General features: G+C 42.4%; 2 protein-coding genes across 9 annotated transcripts in view; both read right to left on the bottom strand.

Annotated features, from left to right (window-relative positions):
• Positions 1-4,317: 4,317 nt before the first annotated feature.
• LOC131692854 (pancreatic lipase-related protein 2-like) lies at positions 4,318-6,796 on the bottom strand. Its single transcript, XM_058980190.1, has 4 exons — positions 6,361-6,796; positions 5,663-6,090; positions 4,821-5,599; positions 4,318-4,754 (listed from the first exon to the last, which is right to left on the bottom strand). Exons 1-4 carry the CDS (start codon positions 6,476-6,478, stop codon positions 4,457-4,459), a joined length of 1,623 nt encoding a protein of 540 aa, XP_058836173.1. The 5' UTR covers positions 6,479-6,796; the 3' UTR covers positions 4,318-4,456.
• Positions 6,797-16,297: 9,501 nt separating this feature from the next.
• LOC131692827 (glutamate receptor-interacting protein 1) overlaps positions 16,298-24,218 on the bottom strand; it is a 47,401-nt gene continuing 39,480 nt past the window's right edge. For all 8 annotated transcript variants that reach the window (XM_058980141.1, XM_058980156.1, XM_058980164.1 and 5 more), the window contains exons 5-10: positions 23,884-24,074; positions 23,531-23,823; positions 23,304-23,470; positions 17,978-18,785; positions 16,925-17,924; positions 16,298-16,863 (exon numbers count right to left, since the gene is read on the bottom strand). In XM_058980141.1, the coding sequence (XP_058836124.1) occupies positions 16,756-16,863; positions 16,925-17,924; positions 17,978-18,785; positions 23,304-23,470; positions 23,531-23,823; positions 23,884-24,074 (2,567 nt within the window). In that variant the 3' untranslated portion in view covers positions 16,298-16,755. The remainder of the gene's footprint in view (positions 16,864-16,924; positions 17,925-17,977; positions 18,786-23,303; positions 23,471-23,530; positions 23,824-23,883; positions 24,075-24,218) is intronic.

Raw genomic sequence — 24,218 nt, 5'->3', positions numbered from 1 at the left:
ACATGGATTGTTTTTTTTTGCTGGTAGCGGTGGAGCAGTTTTTGGCTTTTGTTGTAAGCAAAATGAGAAGGTAGCAAATGCAGCTCTAAATTCTTGTTTAAAATTATCAAATCAAAAAGATTTTCTATTTACATAAGTAAACTGTGAAAATATGTGGGACGAGATAATTATATAAACACAGAACACAGTAATCAGACGCAAAAAACACAACTGTGAGTACAGTAGGCAATTGAGTTTTGCTGCTGTTGAATGAGCTGAACTAATTTGATTTCTTTATTTTGCGCATCATAATTGGGTTCTTATAGACATCACACGCATCTTTGGTGAGGCCCAAAATCTTCGTTCTATCTCAACACAATGCATTTTTAGAGGGAAAATACTAGTACGTTCTATAACAATACAAAAATATAAAAATTAACCTTTTATTCAACGGTTAGTTAAGGTCAGTCTACCTTCTCATCTCGCCAAGAGTAGAAACTGAAAATCGTTCCGCTATAGATACACGGTAAAAACGACTGCAGACTAATTGTGTTGATATTGATTTGGAAATGTCCTGTAAGATCAGCTACTCGGGAAGTGAAACAATTACTAAACGTGTAGATAGTGAACAACGTGCAGCACACCAACGAAAGCTGCCACGTTAACAACATCACCCCAGTATATATAGGCAAGGGCTCTAGAGAGATACGCTTACATGAATTATCTCCACACGCCCCTGACATCGTGATTAACAAATTTATGTCAAGATACGGAGAAAAGCTTTTCATAACAGCTGAAACTTTGCATTTTCCCGGATGTCCCTAACGTTGTTCTTATGGTGAGAATGCTTCCGTACAAACCAACTCCTTCATACGTAACCATTTTATGCGGATCAACCGAAAATGGGACGTTTCATCAGGCAACACTGATAAATGATTATGCACCCATGGAAGATTCCTATGAACGAATTCTGCAAAAAAAAACACTGCACCACGGAATACTTTGTGCAAAAGAACAATAAGCCCATCTGCTATAACCGTTAACAGCAAATCGTTATTTTATGCCAAACCACAAACGGCTGCAAAATGAATATCAACGGCTCTGACAGGAACAAATATTCACTCAACAACAATCACGCCGAGTATCTCCACGCCAACAACCAGCACAACCAGCAAAGAAGCAAACGTAGAAGAGGACGGATGCGTTTGTCCGTGCGCTCGCATTCCTGTTTGACGTTCTATTGCTTTCTTCGAACATACTTTGAATTGGCTTCTCAATATTTCGTAGTGTATTCCTCGATTCAAGTAATGAAACTCGCTTTTTAACTTGTACGCAAAGTAGACAATTCCCGTAAGAACGTTTGTTTTAACAAATGTCAACTATCAAATAAAGTTTTCATTTTTTACGCCTCCATCATATAATAATTTAATAAGACGAATGATTACAAAGAAATTACTATTGATATTTTTATTTCTCTTCTATGAATACCGGTCGTGTTCGCCCATCTACCGAGTAAAAACGCGGGCCCCCAAATACGACCCGGGCCCCAGGGCAATTGACCTGGCTGACCCCCCCCTCTCATCGGGCACACATTAGACCAAACAGATTCGTTCTACAGAAGATTTCAAAATAGGGGTTAAAAAGACAGCGGTGAAATCAAGATTCTCGCTGTACATAGAAAATGACTATATAGAGGTAAGGCTACACGACTTGTCATCGCGCACTCCCCGTGAACCAATTACAAAATACATGTTGCAATTCGTCCATGTGGTCATCGCTGATGATGCTCTATTGGGTATCTCGGTAGAATATTCTTAAAATGGTGATGGAAAATCGACTTCGTCTCATCAGAATCCACCAGTAACGCAGTGCTATGTTCCTGGAAGACCTCAAAAAAATTGACATACCTGCGTGGACTTGAAAGAAAACGAAATTCAATTCATGCCCGGCGCGATGAATGAAATGTTTGGTTCGTTTCCTTCGTCATTCGTTCGCCCGACACAGCGCATTCAGGTTCGGCTATGTCCGGTTTTAGAAGCAAACTGTATTTTGTTTCTATGCTAGTTCTGAGGATTATTTAGCAAAAGTCCACCAGATATAGATTACGCAGTTCACTTATGCTCGAAAATGTATAAGATGCCAACCTTTGCCTTCAAACTGTCCACATAATAACAAATAAATGCTTTGGTTGATGAAGAAATTTTTGTTTCCTCTGCACTCAAACATTCGATTCTGCATGAAATTTCAGTCAGTTGGAAAGTTAATGAATGAGGCAGGCGGTGAATCTGAATGTTGGTTTCGGTGAATACAAGCAGAAATAGGTAACTGATTTTGAATTTTTGCAGCACTGGTTCCTGGGCAAACCCATCGAGTCGAGCGCGATATCCCGCAAGAAAAAGAGTTCTGTTAAGCTGATGAGAATTAGTGAAATCGAAATTTGTTTCGTTTTAGCAAGCCTAGTGCAATGTGCATATTTCTCCCTTAGGAGAAAAACTTAGTTGCTAACCGATTTTTCTCCGCTAAGGAGAAAATTGGGTAAAATAATATTTGCACGTCAAGGACACAAAACCTATAATTAATATAGTTACAGAATTTACGGAGCAGACTAGAAGTTTACGCAGGAATACTAGATAGGAATTTTCTATCTACGTTTTTGGAGCTAACGTCAATCCGATGCTAGCTTATTGCTGGTACTAAATTAATGTCGGAATCTTAAGAGACGAAGTTGAAACGCAAATTCGACGGTGGGACTGTCTGTTGGTTTGGAGATAGAATGAACCGTCTTTGCGGTTTAAGCATTCGTTGCAGCTTGAGTAGAATCTACTGGTTGGACAACTCGTGGTGCGTTGGTTAGTAAACGTTGTGTGTTGGTGTTAATTAAAGTAGATATGTTCTGCTTGACGGTTTCTGTGTTGGGTTTTTCGTAGTTTTCCACTTGAAATTCTGGCATTGGTTCATACATAACATAATCTAATAACTAATAACACCTCATATTGGGGCATTGCAAGCTTAGATAGAAAAAGAATTATCAAGATTCCACCGCTAGGTACTTCAACATGATACTTGCAATGAATTCACTAGAAGACAGTGGCAGAACGTAAAATAGCACGACCTGTTGCGAGTTAGCAAGCACACCAAAGTTTTCTTCTTCAGTTGAACGATTTAACGTGATTTTAGCAGAATTGCGTGTATGGTGCAATTGTATAAAAGTGACTTCTGGAAACCTAAGATCAATTTTTCTTCAACAAATGTTTTAACCGTGTACAGAAGATTGGATTCACAAGTGTTCTGGCTGAAGAGATACCAACTCATGTAGTACTAGAGGGTCCCTCTGAATGTCAATCAGAAAACCCGTTGATAAAATATATGAACTAAAATTCGATGTATCTACTGTTTTATCTTGACAAGCGATATTTGTATGTTTATTTTGCATTGCTGTTTTTATTTCAAGGAATTTAATTTTTATTTTACTTACCAAACTGAAAAGTGAAAAGCTAGTTGAACTACGTAACTTTAGCATCGAAATAGACCAAAAACAGAATATGGTTTAATGACCCAATTATCCTGCACGTTGACAAACGGTTGCGAAATCTATTGAAATATAAGGCCAAAATGCCATTGTTTATCAAAGACTTTTCTTATCTTTGCTGCTTGAACATAAAAAATTAAGGCTAAACCCATTAGATTGTTTTTGAATTAAATTTCGGAGATCAGAAAAAAATGTTGAGGGTTAATATGAATATCAAGACACCCGCTTTTCGATATTTAGAAAAAAAAACTTTTCAGCATTAAAGATTACTTTACATTCGCATTTTCTCACTTCTGAAGGGTTATTCATAAATATACTTGCTTCTCTAACAGTACAGACACCGGGACTATCACCAGCAAATTTATGTACATAATGTTTTTTTTTATTTCCCTGAAATATGTGCCATGTGACCTTTTCCCCTTCTTTTTTCGACAACTATAGCGTTCCAGAAGAGTGAGTAGTGGACTTTGGAGCCAAAGACGATCGTCATAGGTATTGTGCGAAGATCCGGGTTTATTTATTGCCTCTGATAGCGAATTTTACTATTGTACGTCATCGGTTTGTTTGTTTTGATTTGCTGTTTACTACTGATGCAAGATTAAACATTGGCTTGCAGCAAATCAAGAAACCGATTTTTTTGAGCCTGGAAAAATACAAAGCTGCAAATAAAAAAAAGTCTGACGACATGCGACAATCAGTTCCGCGCAGCTAGAACACAAACGGTGAGGAGTGCATCGTTGCTCATTGGATTCTATGTGTAGCATCGCAGCAAGGACTTTGAAGTCAGAGTTGATAAGAACCACGCGCTGTTCAATATTCTAGTGTTGTTTTATTTTCTTAATAGAGAGTAACCTCGCGGTTCGCGTATAGACTAGTATAAATAATAAATTGCATTGATACGGCGATGATTGACACACATTGCTGGGGTAAAGGGTTTCTGGAACCTTCTCACATTAGCACAGTCTCCAGGGGTTTCGGATAGAACCGACACTTTTCCTGCGTAAACAAACTATCCACGTTGCTCGTCACTGGTATGTTGTAGTTTGGACAGAGTAGAATCTTGGTTCGGTACTCAAGCGACTGGATAATGATGTATTCGATGTAAACACGTGGTGAGCTTAGAATTCGCCACGTCAACGGGTTCAGGAAACTCGTATTGTACTCCCAGCTGACGGTAATCTTTCGTGGCTTACCTACGCTGCCACCGGCTAGCACCCTAGTGTAGTTTCTGCCCGGTTCGTACAGTCTGAAATGATTGTTAAAAATAACAATTGTAATCAAATCTGATTTGATCTATTTATAAAACACTTACTCTGACTCCTTAGTGAACGCCATTTTTTGCGAGTGTTCACCCTTGCTCCCGTAGATATTCAGATGGAACCGACCGACTTCGCCACCGTGCAAAACACTCTCCTCCGAGTCGGAAACCTTGATCAGCACCTTATAATGGGTTCTGCAAAAAGGCTCACCCGGTCCCGTCATCAAGTAGGCCTGTATATCACGGCTGCCTACGATTTGATTGGCGTGTCCCATCCTTCGGAAACTATCGAAACTGTTGAGTCCAAAGGTGAAGCACATGTGGCCATCGCGATCACATTCGAAGCAATCTCCAGCCAGAAACTTGTCGTAACTTTCACACGTGATGGCCGTGAAGGGGCATTTAGTCTGAATACTCTCGATAAAGTAGCTCACCGATCGCACATGACTACAGCTAAAGAACTGATACATACTGGATATGAACGAACCGTCCTTACGCTTCCAGAAGGTCTGTTCACAGCCGGGTTGATCGAATCCACCGTTCGGGTAGAAATCCAAGTGACCGATCGGTTCGTACAATCCGAGTCCGATCTTCGGAACGAACGGTGTCGCATCGCTATGGATGATGTCCACGAATTTGGCATCCGTAGTGTCTAGCCGAACGATCGGGTTCGTTTCGGTGAATGCTAGTTCCGCCGGATCCATCCCAGTGATGCGTCCTAATTTTAAGCCAAAGTCTTTCTGTAGATAGTACCCGGTGTAACCGGATAGATGTGAGCCCAGTGAGTGTCCGATCATGTGAACTTTATCTAGGTTTTTAAGGGATAGTTCCTCCTGAAATTGTACGAGAAAGATTTTATGAGTGAATGGCGTTATTAGTGCCATTTTAGTACTTACAAAGATCATGTGAATCACGTTAGCCGCGATCGCTCCAACCAGTCGTATATTGGCGCTAGCCTGATTGTACGGAGGACTCGAACCGCCACCCCAGTCGATTACAATACAGCTGGCGGTACCTTCCTGATCCTGATCCAGCAACCGATTGATCATTTGTTCAATCCATTTCGCCTTACCGGACTGCAGAAAACCATGAACGATGAAGTAAATCCTACCCTTTGGATTAATGCCGACCTCGTGCAGATAGTCCGGATCGTCCAGGTTGATGAATTTCGGAATCGTTCGGGTGTGCTTGTTGAACACCGGAAAGCGTACGTTGATCTTCGACGGTTTCTCCGGATAGAGAGCGATCGGGCGCCGTTCATCCGTCCAGGGTGGAGTGATGGGGAAGCAGCCGTAGACACCGTAGCATACCACGTTGTTGGGGTCTGTTTGGGAACAGCGAGAGAGACGTTTAGTGTATTGCGTGACAAAAGTGAGGTACTGTTAAATGGTTAAATTCGCATTAACATTTTTGAACTCTACTCTTTTAGATAGGCCAGTTGCAATTCGTCTTATCAACCATTGGCTTCCGTACATTCTTATATGTGATAATGTTTTTCGGGATGACCTAATTTTTGTTCTTTGTATACTTTATATAGGGAGACTTTCCCAAAATGGTTTCTAGTTTTACAATCTCGGATCAAACTGTTACTCACCTGCTCGATACTCCTCGTTGATGGCAGGATTCAGCGTGACTAAGCTATCATTTTCCTTGTAATTCGCCAAATACATCAGCGTGGGAAACAGCAGTCCAGTTCCGTTCGATAGATGCATTTTTTCCAGTTACATTTACTTCACAAAACTCTTATGTAAACTCCTAAATCACACCCCCGTGCAGTCTCGCTCGTTTACGGTAAAACTCAAGTTCAGGTCAATTCGTTTGATCTCTACTCGGACACAATGGTTTAACGCACACTTAATTGTCGGCTAAATCAGAATGACCGACCTCAGAACACTAACTCACTCAGTTGGTCAATTGCAGCATATACTGATAAGCCACTTCCTTGTTGGACGTCTGCCAAATTGCTTGTTTAATTGGTTTCTATATGAACCTCACCCGGCCTGTGTTAATGAATGACTGACTGGCGGAGTTTGGCGCGTGCTACCTTATAACAGGAGGCGCTCTCGATGCTGACTGTATCTCTTCTCGCTCGAGAGCGTGAGCGGCGCGCCGCATTTTGAGATCATACAATGGAGACGGTAGTAGGCTGTGATTTGTGAACCAGTCGAAGCTGGTTCCGCTTTCGAGCGGTTTATTGTGCAATGCTTTTGCCCTCGTGGGATAGGATGCACGAGTTGATAGATTTTTCCGCCTGCTTCGATGGAGTTCTAATCACTAGCTTGTTGATGCTGGGGGTTGTGTGGATTCCGGGATTGGTATAGGGGCGCATTTTGTTTATCTCGAGTCGTTGTAAACGATCCGTTACAACTTGGTACGTCAATGAAAAGTTTGTTTTCGTGGAATATTACAATGACATTGTGATTTTTAACGTTTTGTGGAATTTATCAATAACTTTTTGAAAATGCGTTGACCTCTTATTCACGTTTATAATTGATCATTTCTTAGACCATATCAATTTTATCTGCTCAGAACCCCTCAATTGGTTTTCAATAATATAATTAACGAGAAAATGACTAATAAGAAATTTTGGATGATAAAGACAATTTTTAGCAAGACATATAAAGTTAAGCAAGGTTATTGACCAAAGACAGGGTTTTTTTTAAGAAATACTCAACATCATGGCAGCATTCGGCTGCTGGTACAAATAGTAAACGACCAGTAGATCCAATTTAAACCAAACCATTGCATTGCAATCCAGTAGAATACGGACCTTATTGTCACAGCGTCCAGAATTATCTGTCACACGAGATGCAATTTAACCTCATATATCTATACAAAAATTATCCTGCCTTTCTTCCCGAGACATCACTCAATTGTTAAGGCGTTTGTTGAAGACGTGTGACTTTTTTGGTTTAGTGTCTACCAATTGCCAAGACGGTGCCAGTTACTGATGAGCGGATTCCGAAACACAACTTTAGCTATTTTCAATATGCCTTCCCAAAAAACCAGCAATGTCGAACTCAAACTTCGAGACCTTATCAAACAATGTCCTCCCCTGTCAATATTATGTGGGTTTAATGGTCACCGTGCCGTTTGTGGCACAAAAATGTGGCCAATGAAGAAAAAGTATCCTGAAGTTTATTATCTGCATTACAATCTTTCTCCGTGGCCGAACAAAACCGACCATAGACCATACAATTTGGGTCAGTGCTATCGTAGGAGGAGAACCTCTTGTAAATTATTGAAATAGATTGCAATTACAGGACGGATGCGAGCAGCAGCCCCGAACATTTCACGAACAAAAGGAACATATTTACCAAGGACAATTAATAGATACCACTCTAAATACTTACCGCTCTGCTTCACATGGTCCCTGTAGAACGTCCCAAAAACATTCCGACCGCATAAGTCATTAAATTGACTTTACGCTTGTCCGGACATGCCGCAGACTCAGGTGATTCGCATTTAATGCTAAAAGATCCTGACTCCTGCGTTGCAGAAGACAAAGAGTTAAGTAGCCGGGAAACTCTAAGCTTGTTAATTTACCCTACTCCACGCTTTTCTAAACTTTCTTACTTCAAATCCTTGCTCTTCCTTGAGTACTATCCCAAGCAACACTTGCAACATGTAATGGCCGCCGTTTGTTGCATAACCATTCACTTTTGGTGGTGCGCTTTTTGGGTTGCTGAATCAGTTGAATAAGGGTTGATGTATGCTTCTTTCCAACAAATTATGTTGCAGAAACTGCTAGTCAACAAACGGTGTTGCTCGGGTATGGCTCTTAATATTTGAAAAATACTTCACCTTCCAGTCCCTTGCTAATTATATGTCGTTACAATATTACAAAAAAAAGGGAAAGAGATTGACTTACTATAAGTCGTTAATAAAAAAAATTCTAATTAGAAACGTTTTCTTTCAGGTATCGTCGTCTCAGTCATACACCTGAGAAGACGATATTCGAAAGAAAACATCTTTTAATTAGAATGATCTTAGAACGGAACTTAGTAGATTGAAACATTACTTAGAACATTCTTCAAAGGATATGTGGAGCAGATCAGTGGATTCTCATGGCGAAGGCAGCATCACGGTGCTATCAATTAATTGGCCTAGGTGCAGGTGTACCTTTAGTTCGTGGAATGGTCGTGAAACTATTGAAGAGGACAAGGTCCGTCCTTTAGTATTACATGCTTGACGGCATCATCCCATTATCGACAACAGGACTGTGAAAGTTCTATTCGCAGCAGTAACACGCTCTTTTATTTCGCGACTAGTATTGTTGAAACATGTCACCGATGTTTAAAGAGCCGCCTCTCTCTCTTAGAAGCCGCGATGCCTCTTCCACTGCTCTGTGATCGACGCCAACCCGCAAAGTCAAGAAACTTGTGAGATCTTGTGATGATAAGTGCAACGCCTTGCTTCAAATTATCTAACGCATTTTGAACCAAAATTGATTCCCGGAATTCTGCCAGGATTTGTCGTTGATCGTCCTTCTCGAAACCCAGTTAGGTATTTTTCAAGAAAGTATCAACTACACGAAAGGCTGCGCTCGGGGTCTGTTCCCACATATTTCTCAAACATAAAACATGATTTTTGCCATTGCTTCTGGAAGAGGGTAGTTGGCGGTGGATATGTCCCATTTAATGCTGAAACAACTCCTGTCGGTTGGAAAGACCCTTCTACTTCGTAGTCTCAATAGGATCTTGGAATACGGTATCTTCCCAGATACCTGCGTAAGCCCATCGTACTAGCCATTCCAAAAAAGAATCCCCCTACATTTCATACTGTCTTTTGACCCACAAGTCTACGCTCGTGTACGACTAAGATCAGGGAAAGGTTGGGCAATCACAGACTTACCTACACTGCTGGACAGCAGAAGCCTGATCAAGCTTACATAAATCATCTTTCGTAAAGATCTCATAGCAGGAATTTAGGGTGCCTTTGTAAGATGGTGACTTTAACAGATGGCCCCCACGTCAACACCACGATCCTGGACATGGCTAAGGCTACACCAAGATGGTGGGTACAGCAGGAAGATTCGACCTATTTGTTCAACAGTTTATGAATCTACGCAAAATTTACTCCTTACAGGGAAATAAATTGGATTACACCAATTTGTGCGTATAGTACTAAGATAGATAAAGTTTGACTTTTGTATTCCGAATTCGTCTCATCAGTAACTAGCACCAACTTGGAACCAGGAGGATAAGTTCATATAGTGTGTGAAGGCTTACAACAACTGTGTGTTTCCGAGTGCTGTCTCGGGAAGCAAGCGCAGAAGCTCTGGTGTACTGATTGAATGTCTAACTAGTATTTTTGGTGGTGTCTAACTGGAGCCAATCTGTTTCTAGTTTAGATTTATCGTATGATTGATCCCAAGTTGGTGCTTGTTATTGTTGAAATTAATTCGCAACACAAAATCCGATTTTATTTATTTGTTAAATAAAAGATGGTTTCTGGTGACCATCAACGGTGATATTTTCGATGAGGCCAATGGAGTATTCCAGGACTCTGCCCTGGTGGTCACGCTTTTTTAAATAGGGACAAATTATTTTTTCACATTTGTGTATAAAATAACTGGAGGCGCTAAATGTCGTTGGAATCTTGCTACAGTCGATCGGTTTTCGCACCTGTTCACCGAAAAATCCAGAACCTTGAGTAACATGTGTTAGAGAAGTTTTTAGTTTTAGAGACTTCTAGTGTGCACCATTTGAAAACAAAATCTAGAGTTTAAAAGTCCTCTTAATGGAAATTTATTTTATTCATAAACTATCGAAAAATAATTTTACACTGCACTTAATTAACCTTTGTCTTCGATGTTACGCAGTGTACGAAGAACATCTCGAATTAAGTTTCGGAGGATTGTGATGTCTTTTAACCTTCGCATGATTCGAGAAATCAATTGCTGCTTGTTTGGAGCCATTGAAACACCCTCCTCATAAATGGCTGTCCACACTAACACCTTTGACTCGAATTTTGATTGTCCGGTATATTTAATAGTGTCTGGTATTGATTCAATGTTGTCATTACACTGCGCCATCGTTTCCACTTGACCTATGATGCAAAAATGTAAAGTACAAATTGCAACGTGTTTACGGTGTAGTGTACGGCAGCAAATGAGTATCTTTTTGAGTTGTTTACGGATAATATTGCAGTAGGGGAGCAGTTAAGTGAGATAAGCGCATTGGTAGACATAATTGTGTTTGTTTATGCAGCAGAATAAACGCACTATTTTATGCAATTGAATAAATAAACTAGTTTAGTCTAAGAACCTTCCGAACAGATGTTATCATCGTAGATGAGAAAATATAATTTCTGGAAAATCGGCTGAGACCTGGAAGTGGTTGATCCGCCGGCATTGATCTACAGCAAGCTATTCTACGGTCTGGAAATAACAAATCGTCTCTGGGAATGTATGGCAATTGGAAAATAACTTTACCACAGCTCGATTCGTCTAGCACACCAAATGATGTGCCGTATTTGGAGGTTAGCGCTCTTCCTTGTGAGTGCCCTGTGCCTGAGACAACCATAAGACCCGCCATAGGATTCCACGAAAAAAAAGGTCCGACAATTACTGTGCTCTTCTCAGGACGGTTCACAAATTCTCATCAACCGATTACTGGCCCGAACGCGATCGGAATATCGTCACTACTTCAACCATCTTCAGCAGAGCCGGTAATCTGCCTAGTGTAGGTATAGAAATAACTATTTTCAACTTTTTGAGCGAACATAGATGAGGGTTGGGGTAAGTGACATTGGGGCTATTCTCGCTCTTCAACAACCTCTCCGTGCTCAGTTTCTACACCGAAGTTACCGCCGTCGTAGCTCTTGCAATGGCCGGGAAACCTGTAGAAATTCCTTCGATTTCCGACTCCTTGCCGATCATAACCTCGCTGGCATCGGGAGGCTCCTCTGTGTCCAATCTATTGAGATCGAGTTCGCCTGCGAACCATTTGTGGGGTTCCTCCTCACTGCGGAGTCCCATGGTCGTCACTACCGTACTCTCTTTTCAAGAATTGTTCCGACCACTGATATGGTGGAATAATAGAATCTCACCGGAAATTTAAGCATTGGGGGGTCTCGGAAAAATGGGCCGACCGTGACAATAGAATTGACCAAAAAGCATTGTCCATCCTTCCGCACGAGGTCACGTGTTTCCTGTGGATCTAGGCATACTGTTGAGTGCTAAACTGCCAAAAGTTTAACACTATTTGCCGGCAGTACGATCTGCCTTTTAATATTAGACCCACTTCGGCAAACGACCCCCCTTTGATAAGAACTTTTTAGGCTCTACAGGCAGGCCGAGTGGAGGCCTCAATCATTATCTCTATTGGGGAGACACTCCACGACCCACGAAACCATCTTTTCGAATCAAACGACTTCTATAAGCCTCCGAAGGGTCCTCCGCTACATATCTTAGCCGAGCCTGCGAGCTGCCCATCAGAGACAGCCCTAGTAACAATTGAGGTTTTATAGCACTCTTGAAGTCTCTCTTTAAACTTAGATTGCGCTTGTAGTGAGTTATAAAACTTTTGTAAATTGTTACTTGGGAGAGGAGGTTTCTCGCGGCCTAGGGGAGATTGTTGTCCGTCGGTACAGAAGAGCGACTTCGGCTATCGCCGTTGTGATTTTGTTGGCTGATATCTAATCGGGACTATTCGCAGATCTACCCTCATTACTCATCATTACTTGAAGACATATGCCGTATGCAATATCTTTGGACAAATATCCCACCCTCTTTATAATTACAAGATTCACGTCAAGCGTCCCCAATGCATCATCCCAAGGGCTTGGTATTGATCCATGCGGTCTCTAGAAATGACTTACGTGGCCAACCAACCTCTTACTAGGAATAAAATAAAATTAAACTACGCTGTTAAATAAAGCGATAAGTTTTTTAAGTATCTCTCTGAGGCGAATGAGTTGGCGTTGAAGGCTTACAGAACGTCTTCAAATTAATAAATCAATAAAAAAAAATATTTATTTGTATTTATAAAATCTACTACCAATTAGCCAATGTTACGACTGTGAACTGTTCTAGATGTGAGATATACGAAAATTCGACAATTGCACAAATCATAGTTAGCCATGGTGTTCCTCAAATGTTAGTCGGTTGGTATGGTCACCACGGTCGTTGACGTTAAAGTTTTCTTTTGCGATTTGCTTACATATATTTGTGTCAAAGCACTGAGAAACCAAGAATAAAAGGTCGGTCGTGTTTCTCTACCAACAAAAAGTTTTAGTATCGATTGTGCTGTGAAATATAAGAAAATGCAGATCGACCATTAAAAGTTGACTAGATGTTGCGTTAATCCCGGCTGTAAGTTCGTATCGGATTTTGATGAGATGAAGTCGAAACGAAAATTCCATAACTATTTTCATTACATGTTGTTTTATTTAGAAAAGTGTCGACAAAGAGATTGTAAATCGTTACTAAACGCTTAGCTAGAAAGAAAACTAATAAATGTGTTACGGAGACGTTTTAAATTCGCCAGTCGGATTCATTATTTTTCTGACAAGAGTGACTGACAATGTAGAGATGGTACCAAACAAACCGAACAAAAATTCAAAGTGCAAAACCCATTTCCTATTTAGTCTGCTAATATCCCTGAAAATTCTAGTTGAACTCATCAAACAATTAAAGAGGCACTCAATAAATTTACAACCGCGTCCATCGCGATAAGACTATTTTAAACTCCTTCGGACAATGTTTCTGACCAAAAAAGAAGACATGTCTCGCTAAAAAGAAACTTGACCTTTTTTCTGGTACAAACTGATTGTGTTCTCTCGAATCGAAGGACAACCAGTTGTAACTGGTTCTGTGTCGTTTCACTTTTCTCATCTGTTCGGAACTTTGAATCCACCGTAGTTTTTTTGCCTTTCTCATATAAAGAAAGGCTATGCAATCACTGTAAAAATCGACTTTTTAACCGAGGCCCGGAGGACCGAGTATCATACACCATTCGATTCAGTTCGTCGAGATCGGCAAATGTCTGTGTGTGTATGTATGTGTGTGTGTATGTGTGTGTGTATGTGTGTGTGTGTCATTTAAACTCACACAATTTTCTCAGAGATGGCTGAACCGATTTTCGCAAACTTAGTTTCATCTGAAAGGTATAACGCTCCCATAAGCTGCTATTGAATTTTTAGTTGATCCGACTTCCGGTTCCGGAGTTACGGGTTGAAGAGTTCGGTCACACAGCAAATTCCCATATAAACTGGTACCACCATGATGTTCAAATGATGTAAAACATATTAAAATTGATGTAACATTACTCTAGTTTGCGGGTCTGGATCACTAATGATCAATCAAAGCAGCTTTGACCACATTGGCCACCTATGACGGTTCATGACGCCCTCGGGGAACCCGCCAAGTTCCTAAGCTAATATCACACCCATTCTACAACGAATTCTCTACCGATTTTTACGAACTTAATTTCAAATGAAAGATACAGTAATGCCATTGACTGCTGCTGAATTTCATTCGGTTCTGACACGTGCTTCCGGAGTTACAGGGGTGTTAGTAAGGATACACTGGAATTTCCCATATAAATCGGTACAATCGTAATACCTCAGAGGCTAAAAACTATTGAAATGGTCACCAAATTACTTCTAATCGTAGATCTAGATCACTGATTGCCAATCAAACATTCTTTGAATATATTGTCCACTATCGACGATTCCGGAAGTCCGGAATTCCGGGCATATTGCACAATTAAAGTCACATCGGTTCATCGGTGATGACTGAACCGATTTTCTCAAACCAAGTCTCAAATGGAAGGCAAAATATGCAGTTGAGTATTGCGTAGCCGCCCCTTACCCCCCACCTTGCCCTTACACCTCCCTCCTTCATCAATCCCCTCTTCTTGGATCACCCTCACGCCCAGATTTCCTTCATCCACCCCGTATAACGAAATAAGATGAAGGATTTCAGACGCATCCTCCACACCCACTCTACTAAACCCCCATTCCCTACACGTTCAAACGCATTCCACCAACCTTTGCAAATTATAATCACATGAAGATAACATTGAACTCATGCTTATTAAGCTAATTAAATATTATTCTTTTGCCTTTCTTATATAGAAAGGTTATGCAATTGCTCCAAAAACCGACTTTCTAACCGCGGCCCGGAGGGCCGAGTCTCATATAACATTCGACTCAGTTCGCCGAGATCGCAAAATATCTGTGTGTATGTATGTGTGTATGTATGTATGTGTGTATGTGTATGTGTGTATGTGTATGTGTGTATGTATGTGTGTGTATGTGCGGATTTGTTAACAAAATGTCCACATCGGTTACTCGGAGATGACTGAACCGATTTTTACAAACTAAGATTCAAATGAAAGGTATAATATTCCCATAGGTTGCTATTGAATTTCATTTTCAACCGACATCTTGTTCCGAATTACGAGTTGAAGAGTATGGTTACAAAACAAAATTTGTTGATTTTTCCAAATCGGTTTCTCGGAATTTTCTGAACCGATTTTGACAAACTTAATTTTAAATGAAAGGTCCATCAGCTGCTGTTGAATTTTGTGTGGATCCGAGTTCTGGTTCCTGAATTACAGGGTGATACGTACGATCACGCAGAAAATCCCGATTCTAACGAATTCTGCGATGAATGTAAAAAGGTGATTTTTTTTCCAAAATGTAAACACAACTGTTGAATTTGTAGATCTAGGTCCCCAACAGTCATTCAAAGTCTTTTTGGCCACACTGGCCACCATCGACGGATCCGGAAGCATCCAAAGTCAGAATAACGGTTATATTGGTTTCTCGAAAATGGCTAGATTTGCTCAACTTAGTCTCAAATGAAAGGTGTTGCGTCCCCAGAAACTGATATTAAATTCCATCTCCATCCGACTTCCAGCACCGGAGTTACGGGTTGTGGAGGTCGATCACATAGAAAACTCCGATTCAAACCGATACCGCGATGAATGCAAAAAGGTGCTCTTATATATACTTACCAAGTGTAATAAGAATGAAAGACATTTCCATAAAGTTATATTGTACGAACCAGCTATTAAATCATAGTTTGGAGAAATGAGAAAGGCACAATTGCACCTCTAGGTGGATTAAAACAGGTTTTTTTTTGTTCTTCTGCTATCAAACTCCAGGTTCGCCGAGAGGTCGCCTTGACGAGAAGGATCCGCCTTGGCCGAACGGCGTCTCGGGTAAAGTCCAAAAGCGGCAGCGCCCCTACCGAGGCGCGGCGGCTTCAATGTTTTCTATTATTATTTGTGTTTTGTTTCCAGTCCAATTGCTCGGTGAAAATAGATTGTTGTGATTGTACAAGTTAGAAACAAGATTACACACCCGTGGGATGTTTGGTAAAAAATGCATTTCAAATTGCAGAATAGGCTAATTTTACCAGCGAACACACCTCCCAATGACGTCAATTTATTTGCGGTTTTTGCAGTTCAATAACAAAAACAAAACCAGGGCTATAGGGTTAAACCAACTACAAAGTCAAGGCATTCGAAGATAACAAGTAGCTGAGTGAAAATTGAAAGTTGTACGAGGAAGCATCAGTTGTAAAAATTGGTTTGTATTATAGTTTATGGCAAACCCTAGAGATGGCGATAAGATGATACGAAACGTGGAAAAGGAGACCTTCAACTAGCTATTTTATTGTCCTAAGAGTTTCAGTTGATTGTAAAAATGGTGTGTATAATCATGATTGCGTAATAATCAGAATAGATTTTAAATATTATAAATAATAAATACGTTCATTTTTTATGAGTGAATTAGGCAGGAATACAAGTCGGAGCTTGCTCGAGAATAGATAGGAATAGGGAAAGTCGATAAATATTAGGGAGTAGTCTATTCTAAGTATGGGTCCACTGTGGCGGACAAGTTTTGACTTGGCGCAAAAACGCAAACGTTCAGTTTATTGTTTTGGAAATGGCACTTGTTGGATACTCTGTCTCTCTTTCTATTTATTGGCATATGTCATTATGGCACTCCAGATGGCAGCCAGCATGCGGGGTCATTCCGGTAGGGGCCGCTGCAGGACCAGATCTATCTTATCGCCTGCAGCTGCTATCAATGGCACCGTCAGGCAGCAATCGAAGTCCTGTGTTTTCGTTCCATTAACCTGAAAACGAGTGGAAAAATTTTATAATTACCAGTCTAGCGTGTTTAAAACAAATTAATACCTGCACAATCCTATCGAACGGTCTCAGCATCCCGACCAGATCGGCCGGTCCTCCACTTCGAATCCGGTTGATGTAGACACCCCGCTCGTACAGCCCATCCGACACCGAGAAACCGTAGTCGTCGTACACGCGATCCTTGAACAACGTCACGTGTAGCGTCCGACAGTTACCGGAGCTGGAGTTCGAGTTTGTGGACAAAGCATCCGTTATCGAGGGACTTCTAGGCCTCCTTTGAACCTTTGCGTACAGGGCCTGTGTCTGCGCTTCCGCACTGTGACTCGGTCGTGGCCCACATGCTCCCCCTAAACATTCCGTGCGTGATATCTGAAGATCCACAACGTTTTCGAATTTGTGCAGTAATTTTGTGGCCGTCGTTAAGGGGACTCCGCAAACACTTTCTCCGTTGATTGCCAGCAGACAGTCGCCAACCTTCAGCTGACCGTTGTTGTGCGCAATGCCACCCTCCGTCAGAGCACTGATCTTGATCGGTTTCTGCAGATCATCACTGCCGGCTAGGGTTATTCCCAGCGGTCCTCCCTTCGGTTCCAAGCGAACATTGAAAATTATCTGCTGTATCTCTTGTCCTCCTGAACTACTTCCGCCACCAGCAATCCCAGCACCAACAGCCCCAGAAACGTTACCCAAACCCACGTAGTTGGTACTGTTGATGTTCATCGATGCCATCTTGTAGTGGACGATATCATCGTAACGATCCTCGCACAGTTCTCCGTCGCCATTGATCATCTGGCTGGAAGGATGCGGCAGATTCTCTGCGCTAGATGAATTCTGCTGCTGCGAAGGATGGTGAATCGCTTTCAGCGTTCCGGTGCTCTGTGACATCAGATTACCCGATCCCGGCAGAATGTCGTACGGCGTAGGCTGGTTCCACATGGGTCTCCGAATCTGTTGCTGCTGTTGTTGTTGTTGATGTTGAAGATGATCTTCGATTTGGAAGTAGTCTACGTTGTTGTTGGACTTTAACGATGGCGATTCGTTGTACCTGAAAATATTCGTTAAACGGTTGTCTTTTTTTGGATATCTGTTGCAACCTACCTAGTTCCATAAATGTAGGCGTTATCCTCCGTACTGCCGTAGATCATGTTAGTTTTCTGCTGGGCATCGAACAAAAAGTCCGGCAGTGAGTTTCTTTTGACCGTCAACGTTATGTACTCGTTCTTACTCTCCTTCAGTAGCAGATCGAGATTGTAGTGTTGAACTGGGTGATTGTCCACTGCCAGCAGAACGTCACCTGCTCTCAGCGATCCCGTTCGATGTGCGGCACTACCCGGTTTAACCTCCGATATGACAAACGACCCGTGATTGTTGCCGCTAACCGTGATCCCCAAGCCACACTTATTCTGTCTGATTAGCTTAATATTGAACACCCCGCTGGACGGTATGACACTGTCAGCCATATCGAACTCCAGCTCCAACTCGACCCAGTTCGTGGTCTGTGGTTGATTGTGATAGTGATTTGCTGCCGTTTTCGGTCCAAAATCACCCAGCAACTGCCGGATCGTGCCGGCATCCAGGTTGCACATCTTATTAACCGCCAGGATACGATCACCCTTCTGTAGACTCCCGGAACGTTCGGCCACCGAGTCCGGTAGGATCTGAGCGATTATGTAGCCTCTTCCGCAGGGTGTTTTCGGTCCCAGGCAGATTCCGGAGCCCTGAGAGCAGTCCAGAACCAGTTGGATGGTTTCCGCCTTACACAGGCCCATATTCGGATGCAGCGTTCCGTTCTCAGCCGGTTGCGGAAGCGAGCTTTTTCGTACCAGACGACGATTTTTGCCGGCGGCTAGATTCTTGCGTGAATCTACAGTGTTGAAACCGTACTTTGGGCTGGAACAGGAGATGCCTGTGGAAATGCGAAAAAAAAAATAAAAACAAGTTTTAGATAATCTCCTCGGACTGGGATTTAGGAGGCAGCTGTCGCGCTGTAAAATCACGAACCCTTTCATCTCGAGTGCAGGCAGGTTTTGTTTTTATTTTCAAGAACCACTTCCATCGTTTGCTGAAATGTTTTTCAAGCACCGAGTTCCCCTCTAATGAGCAGCATAACGACATTCACGTTTGGAACCCATAACGAGCACAAAAAAAATGGACGCTAAAAATAGATCAGGCGACGTCGTTTATTATACACGGGTGGGGCGTGAAAAATGATCTTCTCCCGTTACGGCAGGGAAATGAGTGGCCTAATAACTGGGGGTTCTTTCGCTATATCGATCGGATCGGATTATGAAAATTTTGCATGTTTTGTCTTTGACTTGGAAATTATCATAACGATTGCATTTAAAAATGAGACAATTTTCGGATATAAGGGAAAAAATTGTAAAAGATATCAAAACAAAAAAATACACTGATTCCTACATTAATTCATGATTTCACGAAAATGATTCCAATCCCTTACGGACAGACTTACGGCAGTTAGCCGTCGAAAAAAGAAAGATGTTGGCATATTCCTCAATTCTGGTTGACTAATTGATCAGTTCCTTTTCAATTTTCTTCACGAAATTATTCGAATAGATTTTCCGCCTCAGGGTCGCCCAGAAATTTTGAATTTTGGGGCACGTTAGGGTGGCGTTGGCGTTCTTGGGGACGACTGGGATCTTCAAACGCCGCGTCTCTTCCGCCGACCTCTTCGCGTAACGTGCCAAGACCAGATCCGTTCAGAACACGGCATTGTTAATAATTCATTTATTTTAGTTTTTAACGTAGGTGCCAATACCTTATTTAAGATTTTTTTGGTGTTATCCAACGGGGAAAAACTGGTCGAAATGGTGAGTAAAGCAAAAGCAAATATGTGAAAAAATTTCCCCCAGAAGCGAGATTCGAACCCGCAACCTTCGAGACTCCAGCTCGATGCACTAATCCTTATGCTATCCCTGGAATATGTTGATGTCCCAGAAAGAACATATGATTATCGCACTAGCGATGGTGATCGTACTCTACCTGCAAAGCGAGATCACACACAACCACAGCTGCCACACAAATACATTTGATCTATTTAATTTCCCCCTAGATACCAAGGCCCAGGTTTTTATTATCCTATGGTGTCTAATTTTTTAGTTCATCGCCTATCGTACTTCGGTGAGTGATAGAGCTAATGAAGACTGTCGATTTCTGGCAAGGGACCAGAAAGGTTAGTGCATCAGGTCGGAGTCTCGAAGGTTGCGGGTTAGAACCTCACATCTGGAGGAATTTTTTCACATAATTGCTTTCGCTTCACTTACCATTTCGAACCGTTTTTTTCCTGTTGGTTACCACCAAAAAAGACGACATTGTTCTTCGATTGACATTTCTTAATGTAGATCAAATCTTCCGGCAAGAACTCCGTGCAGTACACCTCCCTATTGACCGCAAGTTGCGAAGAAAAGGAGACTGGTTTTGACATCCCCTTCTCACTGATTATCAGCCACAAAACGGGCCTTACTTGGGAACTTCGCGTGAAAGATGCACTTTACGTCGCCGCTCACCTCCTTTCTGGGGGACGTAAAATACCCATTACCGTTGAGCGTCAGGTACGTCCATGATCACAACCACGTTGCGCATCGTAGGGAAAACATACTTGACGGACACCTTTTGCCGCTGCTTTTGGGTGCCCACTTGCGCTTCCGACACGTTCGGCTCCGACTTCCGCTTCCTTATGGCAATGTCCATGTTGGCCAAATACTTTTTGGCCGTCTGGCCGGTCGCAACGCTTTCCTGGCCTTTCACGCAGCTGATTTTTCCACCTTGCCTTCCATTATCCGCTTCAGCACTTACTGAACCTTTCAGTCAGGCAAAACCGTAGGACGTCCAGAACCCGGCTTACACTCGATGCTCTCACTTTTCTCCAGGAGCGTCAGGACCTTGTATAAAGGGCGAACACGAAATTATTGCGACACCGAAAATGTCATGCCAATTTTCTTATAATGTTTAAAATCAAACCAAAATTTTTGGGTAGTTTTATACATATATTTACTTCAAAAATCATAAGAAAAGTTAATCGATGGAGCCTTGAGTGTAAAATTGAACGCATTTTTGCTTGATGCCCTCCCAGCAACAGAGTCTTTACAGTGTCATTCGGTACCAGTTTCTCAGTTTTTTTTTCCATTTTCTTAACATGTCCTTCTCGTCTTTAACATTCTTCTTGCTCTTCCGAAGTTCCCGCTTCATCATTGCCCAGTACTGCTCCACCGGGCGCAGCTCCGGACAGTTTGGCGGATTCATGTCCTTTGGAACAAAATGGACAGAATTGGCCTCAGGACACTTTTAGAATAGTGGCATGATGTAAAATCTGGCCAAAATAGCGGAGCTTCGTCGTGCTGCTGCAAGAACGGCAAAAGGCGCTTCTCGAGGCACTCAGATTTGTAGATCTCGCCATTTACTGTACCCTTTGTCACGAAAGGCTCACTCCTCAGTCCGCAAGAGCAGATGGCCTGCCAAATGAGATATTTGGAGGCGAACTTCGACATTTTCTTCTTAAATTTGTCGTCCACATAGAACTTGCTCTTGCCGGTGAAAAACTCCAACCCCGGAATTTGCTTAAAATCGGCTTTTATATACGTTGCGTCGTCCATCACACAGCAGCCATATTTTGTCAGCATCTTCTCGTAGAGCTTCCGTGCCCGAGTTTTAGCCGTCGATTGTTGCCGCTCATCGCGGTTTGGGAAGTTCTGTACCTTGTATGTAGGTAGTCCAGCTCTCTTCTTTGCATTCTGGACGTAGCTCTGCGACATGCCGATCTTTTTAGCCAAATCACGGCTTGAGACGTTGGGATTTGCTTTAATCACCTTTCTCTCCGTCTTTTTGTTCTCCGGTCCCGGTTTTCTTTCAGCTCCTTTGCCGTGGTCCAACGTCAACCGCTCCTGGAACCGCTTCAACACTCTGGAGACGGTGCGACAGGTCAGGAAATTCCAGGTGTTTGGAAAGAATTTGTTCTCTCGACTCACGTTGGTTCACCTCCATTTTCGTTGGATCGAAAAACACGACTTCGAGTTTGACAGCATGTAAACAATACATATCAATAAGAAAGTGTGCAAAATTTGGTTGATTTTTACCCAATGGTAAAAAAGTTATGCCCTGTTGAATGTGTCGCAATAATTTCGTGTTCGCCCTTTATAAGCGCTCGGCTGTATCCGGCCAACACAAAGTGCGCCACGATGACGGACTTCTTCGCTCCAGAGTGGAGCCAGCGGCAATTACAAACCATCGAATGTAGTTGCTTCACATTTTCCGCCATAGCTGCAATAAACTAACTGATAGAGGTGTCAATTTTTTCTGTTCATAGCCTACTTATGTTGATTGACAATGAACAATGGAAAATAGGTGAGCTTGTCTCATTTTTTCTATGCAAGCGTTATGATAATCTGTCGAAAAGTTTTTTTTTGAAATATTCTGGCTGATTTCCCAATTATTCCCTCCTTGTTTCGATCTGATCACTATCCCCACAATAGTACCCAAGCCGACGATGGTTATGAAAAATGGTTTAAGCTCACTAACCGCGACAGAAAGCACTGACTTTAAAACTGTCCAGTTCATTCGTCACCGTGCACCTCTCAAACTCGCAAGATCTATCCGAACAAACATCGCTCCGCACCCTCGTCGAATCCCAAAATATCCCCCTAGAAAATAAGCCAATCTCCAACCGAACTCAGATGACGTATTTTAGAGCTAATTAATGTGGACGCGTGCTGGAAAACAGTCCCTCGTCCGTCCAATCCTCGCGACAGAAGGGAAAGTTGATGATCGTGTGCCATCCCCCCACGAGAAACTGCTCCGAGCGACATCAAGCATAAAGTAAAAAATGGAAAAATAAATGATGAAATGTGTCACGAATCAAGCGATATTGAGCCGACAAAAAAACGATCGTGACAGGAGCGACGAAATGTGCCACATGACGAATACGTTGTCTAGTAGTGCGAAAAACCGACGTTCCGAACCCTCCCCATTTGTATTCTCTTTTCGACAGTTTCATACTAACAGAGTGACACTGTTGACACACGAAAAAGACCGATCCAACCGCAATATTACACCAACCGTAATTCTAGCAACTTTGTGCTGCAAATAAAAAAAAAACGAACAAGAAAACGTCTGCAATAAATTTCTGTGCCCTGAGTGAAAATCATCTCAGCAGGCAGGGAAAATGGTAACCCACAGCAAAAGCAAACAGGAAGTCACCGGAGAGGAAGCGAAACGAAATAATAATAAAACGAGCAAAAAAGAGACAACCCACGGCGCACCAATGCGACGGTGATTTAAGTGGCGACGAGGATCGTCGCGCAATGATGAATCACGGCTTGCTGATGTTTGCGTTTGGCGATCGCATTTGTTTGGTCTATCTGTGGAAATTAGAAGCGGTTCAATTTGACAGTGATAATGATAAAACACCTACCTCTCCTTCTGATGAGTGTGTGAGCCGGTAGAATCTGCAGCTGGGTGTAGCCTTTGGTACAGTTAGCATCCATCAGAGCTGTAACTTCCTCCGGCGAATAGGCGCTGTTTTCCACGATCGTTTCGTCTACGGATAAAATCTGGTCGCCTACCGAGAGAGCTCCGCAACTGTACATAAAAGAAAAATTAAATCATTGAAAATGATTAAAGTGTTAAAAACTTCCTTACCGATCCGCGATACTAGCCGGTAGAATGCTGGCAATGTAGATCCCTGCCGGCTGCACCTCATCCAGCTTGTGATAGATCTCCCCCTGGTTGACCGCGCTGGAGTAATTGCTCAGAATCAATCCCAGCTTCTCGTTCATCGGCCGTTCAATTTCCAACAGCAGCGGTCCCATGCTAAACTCTACACTCTGCATTACCGACACGTCATACTCGATGGTCAGGTTCGTGTAGCCAGACATGTGTCCGTTCTTTAGAATGTGCTGAGCCTCCGACAGGGTTTTGTTAACCAGTGAAATCTGAAATGATACTTCTGATTGGATGAATTGTCACTGAAAAATAAATTTTGGAAGACCTACATTATCGACTCGCAGCACCCGATCGCCCGGTTTGATCTGTCCAGTCTTGAACACTGGACCGAGCATTCGCACGTTTGTCACGACTAGCGGGTATTCACCGCCACCACGCAGCGTCAATCCCAGGCAGCCATTTTCTCGCTCCACCGTGATCTGGGCCAGCTTCGTAGTCACGCACAAGCTGTTTTGTGAAACTGAAAACAATAACAAGAAGAGTGAGAAGGAGCGGTTAAATCGGCGATCGTTCATCACGGCAAATGATGCGCGGTGTGGTTGATGGACGGCGGCCTAAGCATCCGACGGATCAAAGGATCGCGGGGATGGTACGAATGTCGTAC

The sequence above is a fragment of the Topomyia yanbarensis genome, chromosome 1 (genome assembly GCF_030247195.1).
Source record: "Topomyia yanbarensis strain Yona2022 chromosome 1, ASM3024719v1, whole genome shotgun sequence".
Classification (NCBI taxonomy): Eukaryota; Metazoa; Arthropoda; class Insecta; order Diptera; family Culicidae; genus Topomyia; species Topomyia yanbarensis.
The sequence above is the reverse complement of the archived record's forward strand: the minus strand, read 5'-3'. Positions and strand labels throughout refer to the sequence as shown.

Coding starts and splice junctions, on each gene's coding strand:
- LOC131692854 (XM_058980190.1), bottom strand. CDS start 6,478: ATGCATCTATCGAACGGAACTGGACTGCTGTTTCCCACGCTGATGTAT. Junction 5,600..5,662: donor ACGTGATTCACATGATCTTT/GTAAGTACTAAA, acceptor GTACAATTTCAG/GAGGAACTATCCCTTAAAAA. Junction 4,755..4,820: donor GCGTTCACTAAGGAGTCAGA/GTAAGTGTTTTA, acceptor CAATCATTTCAG/ACTGTACGAACCGGGCAGAA.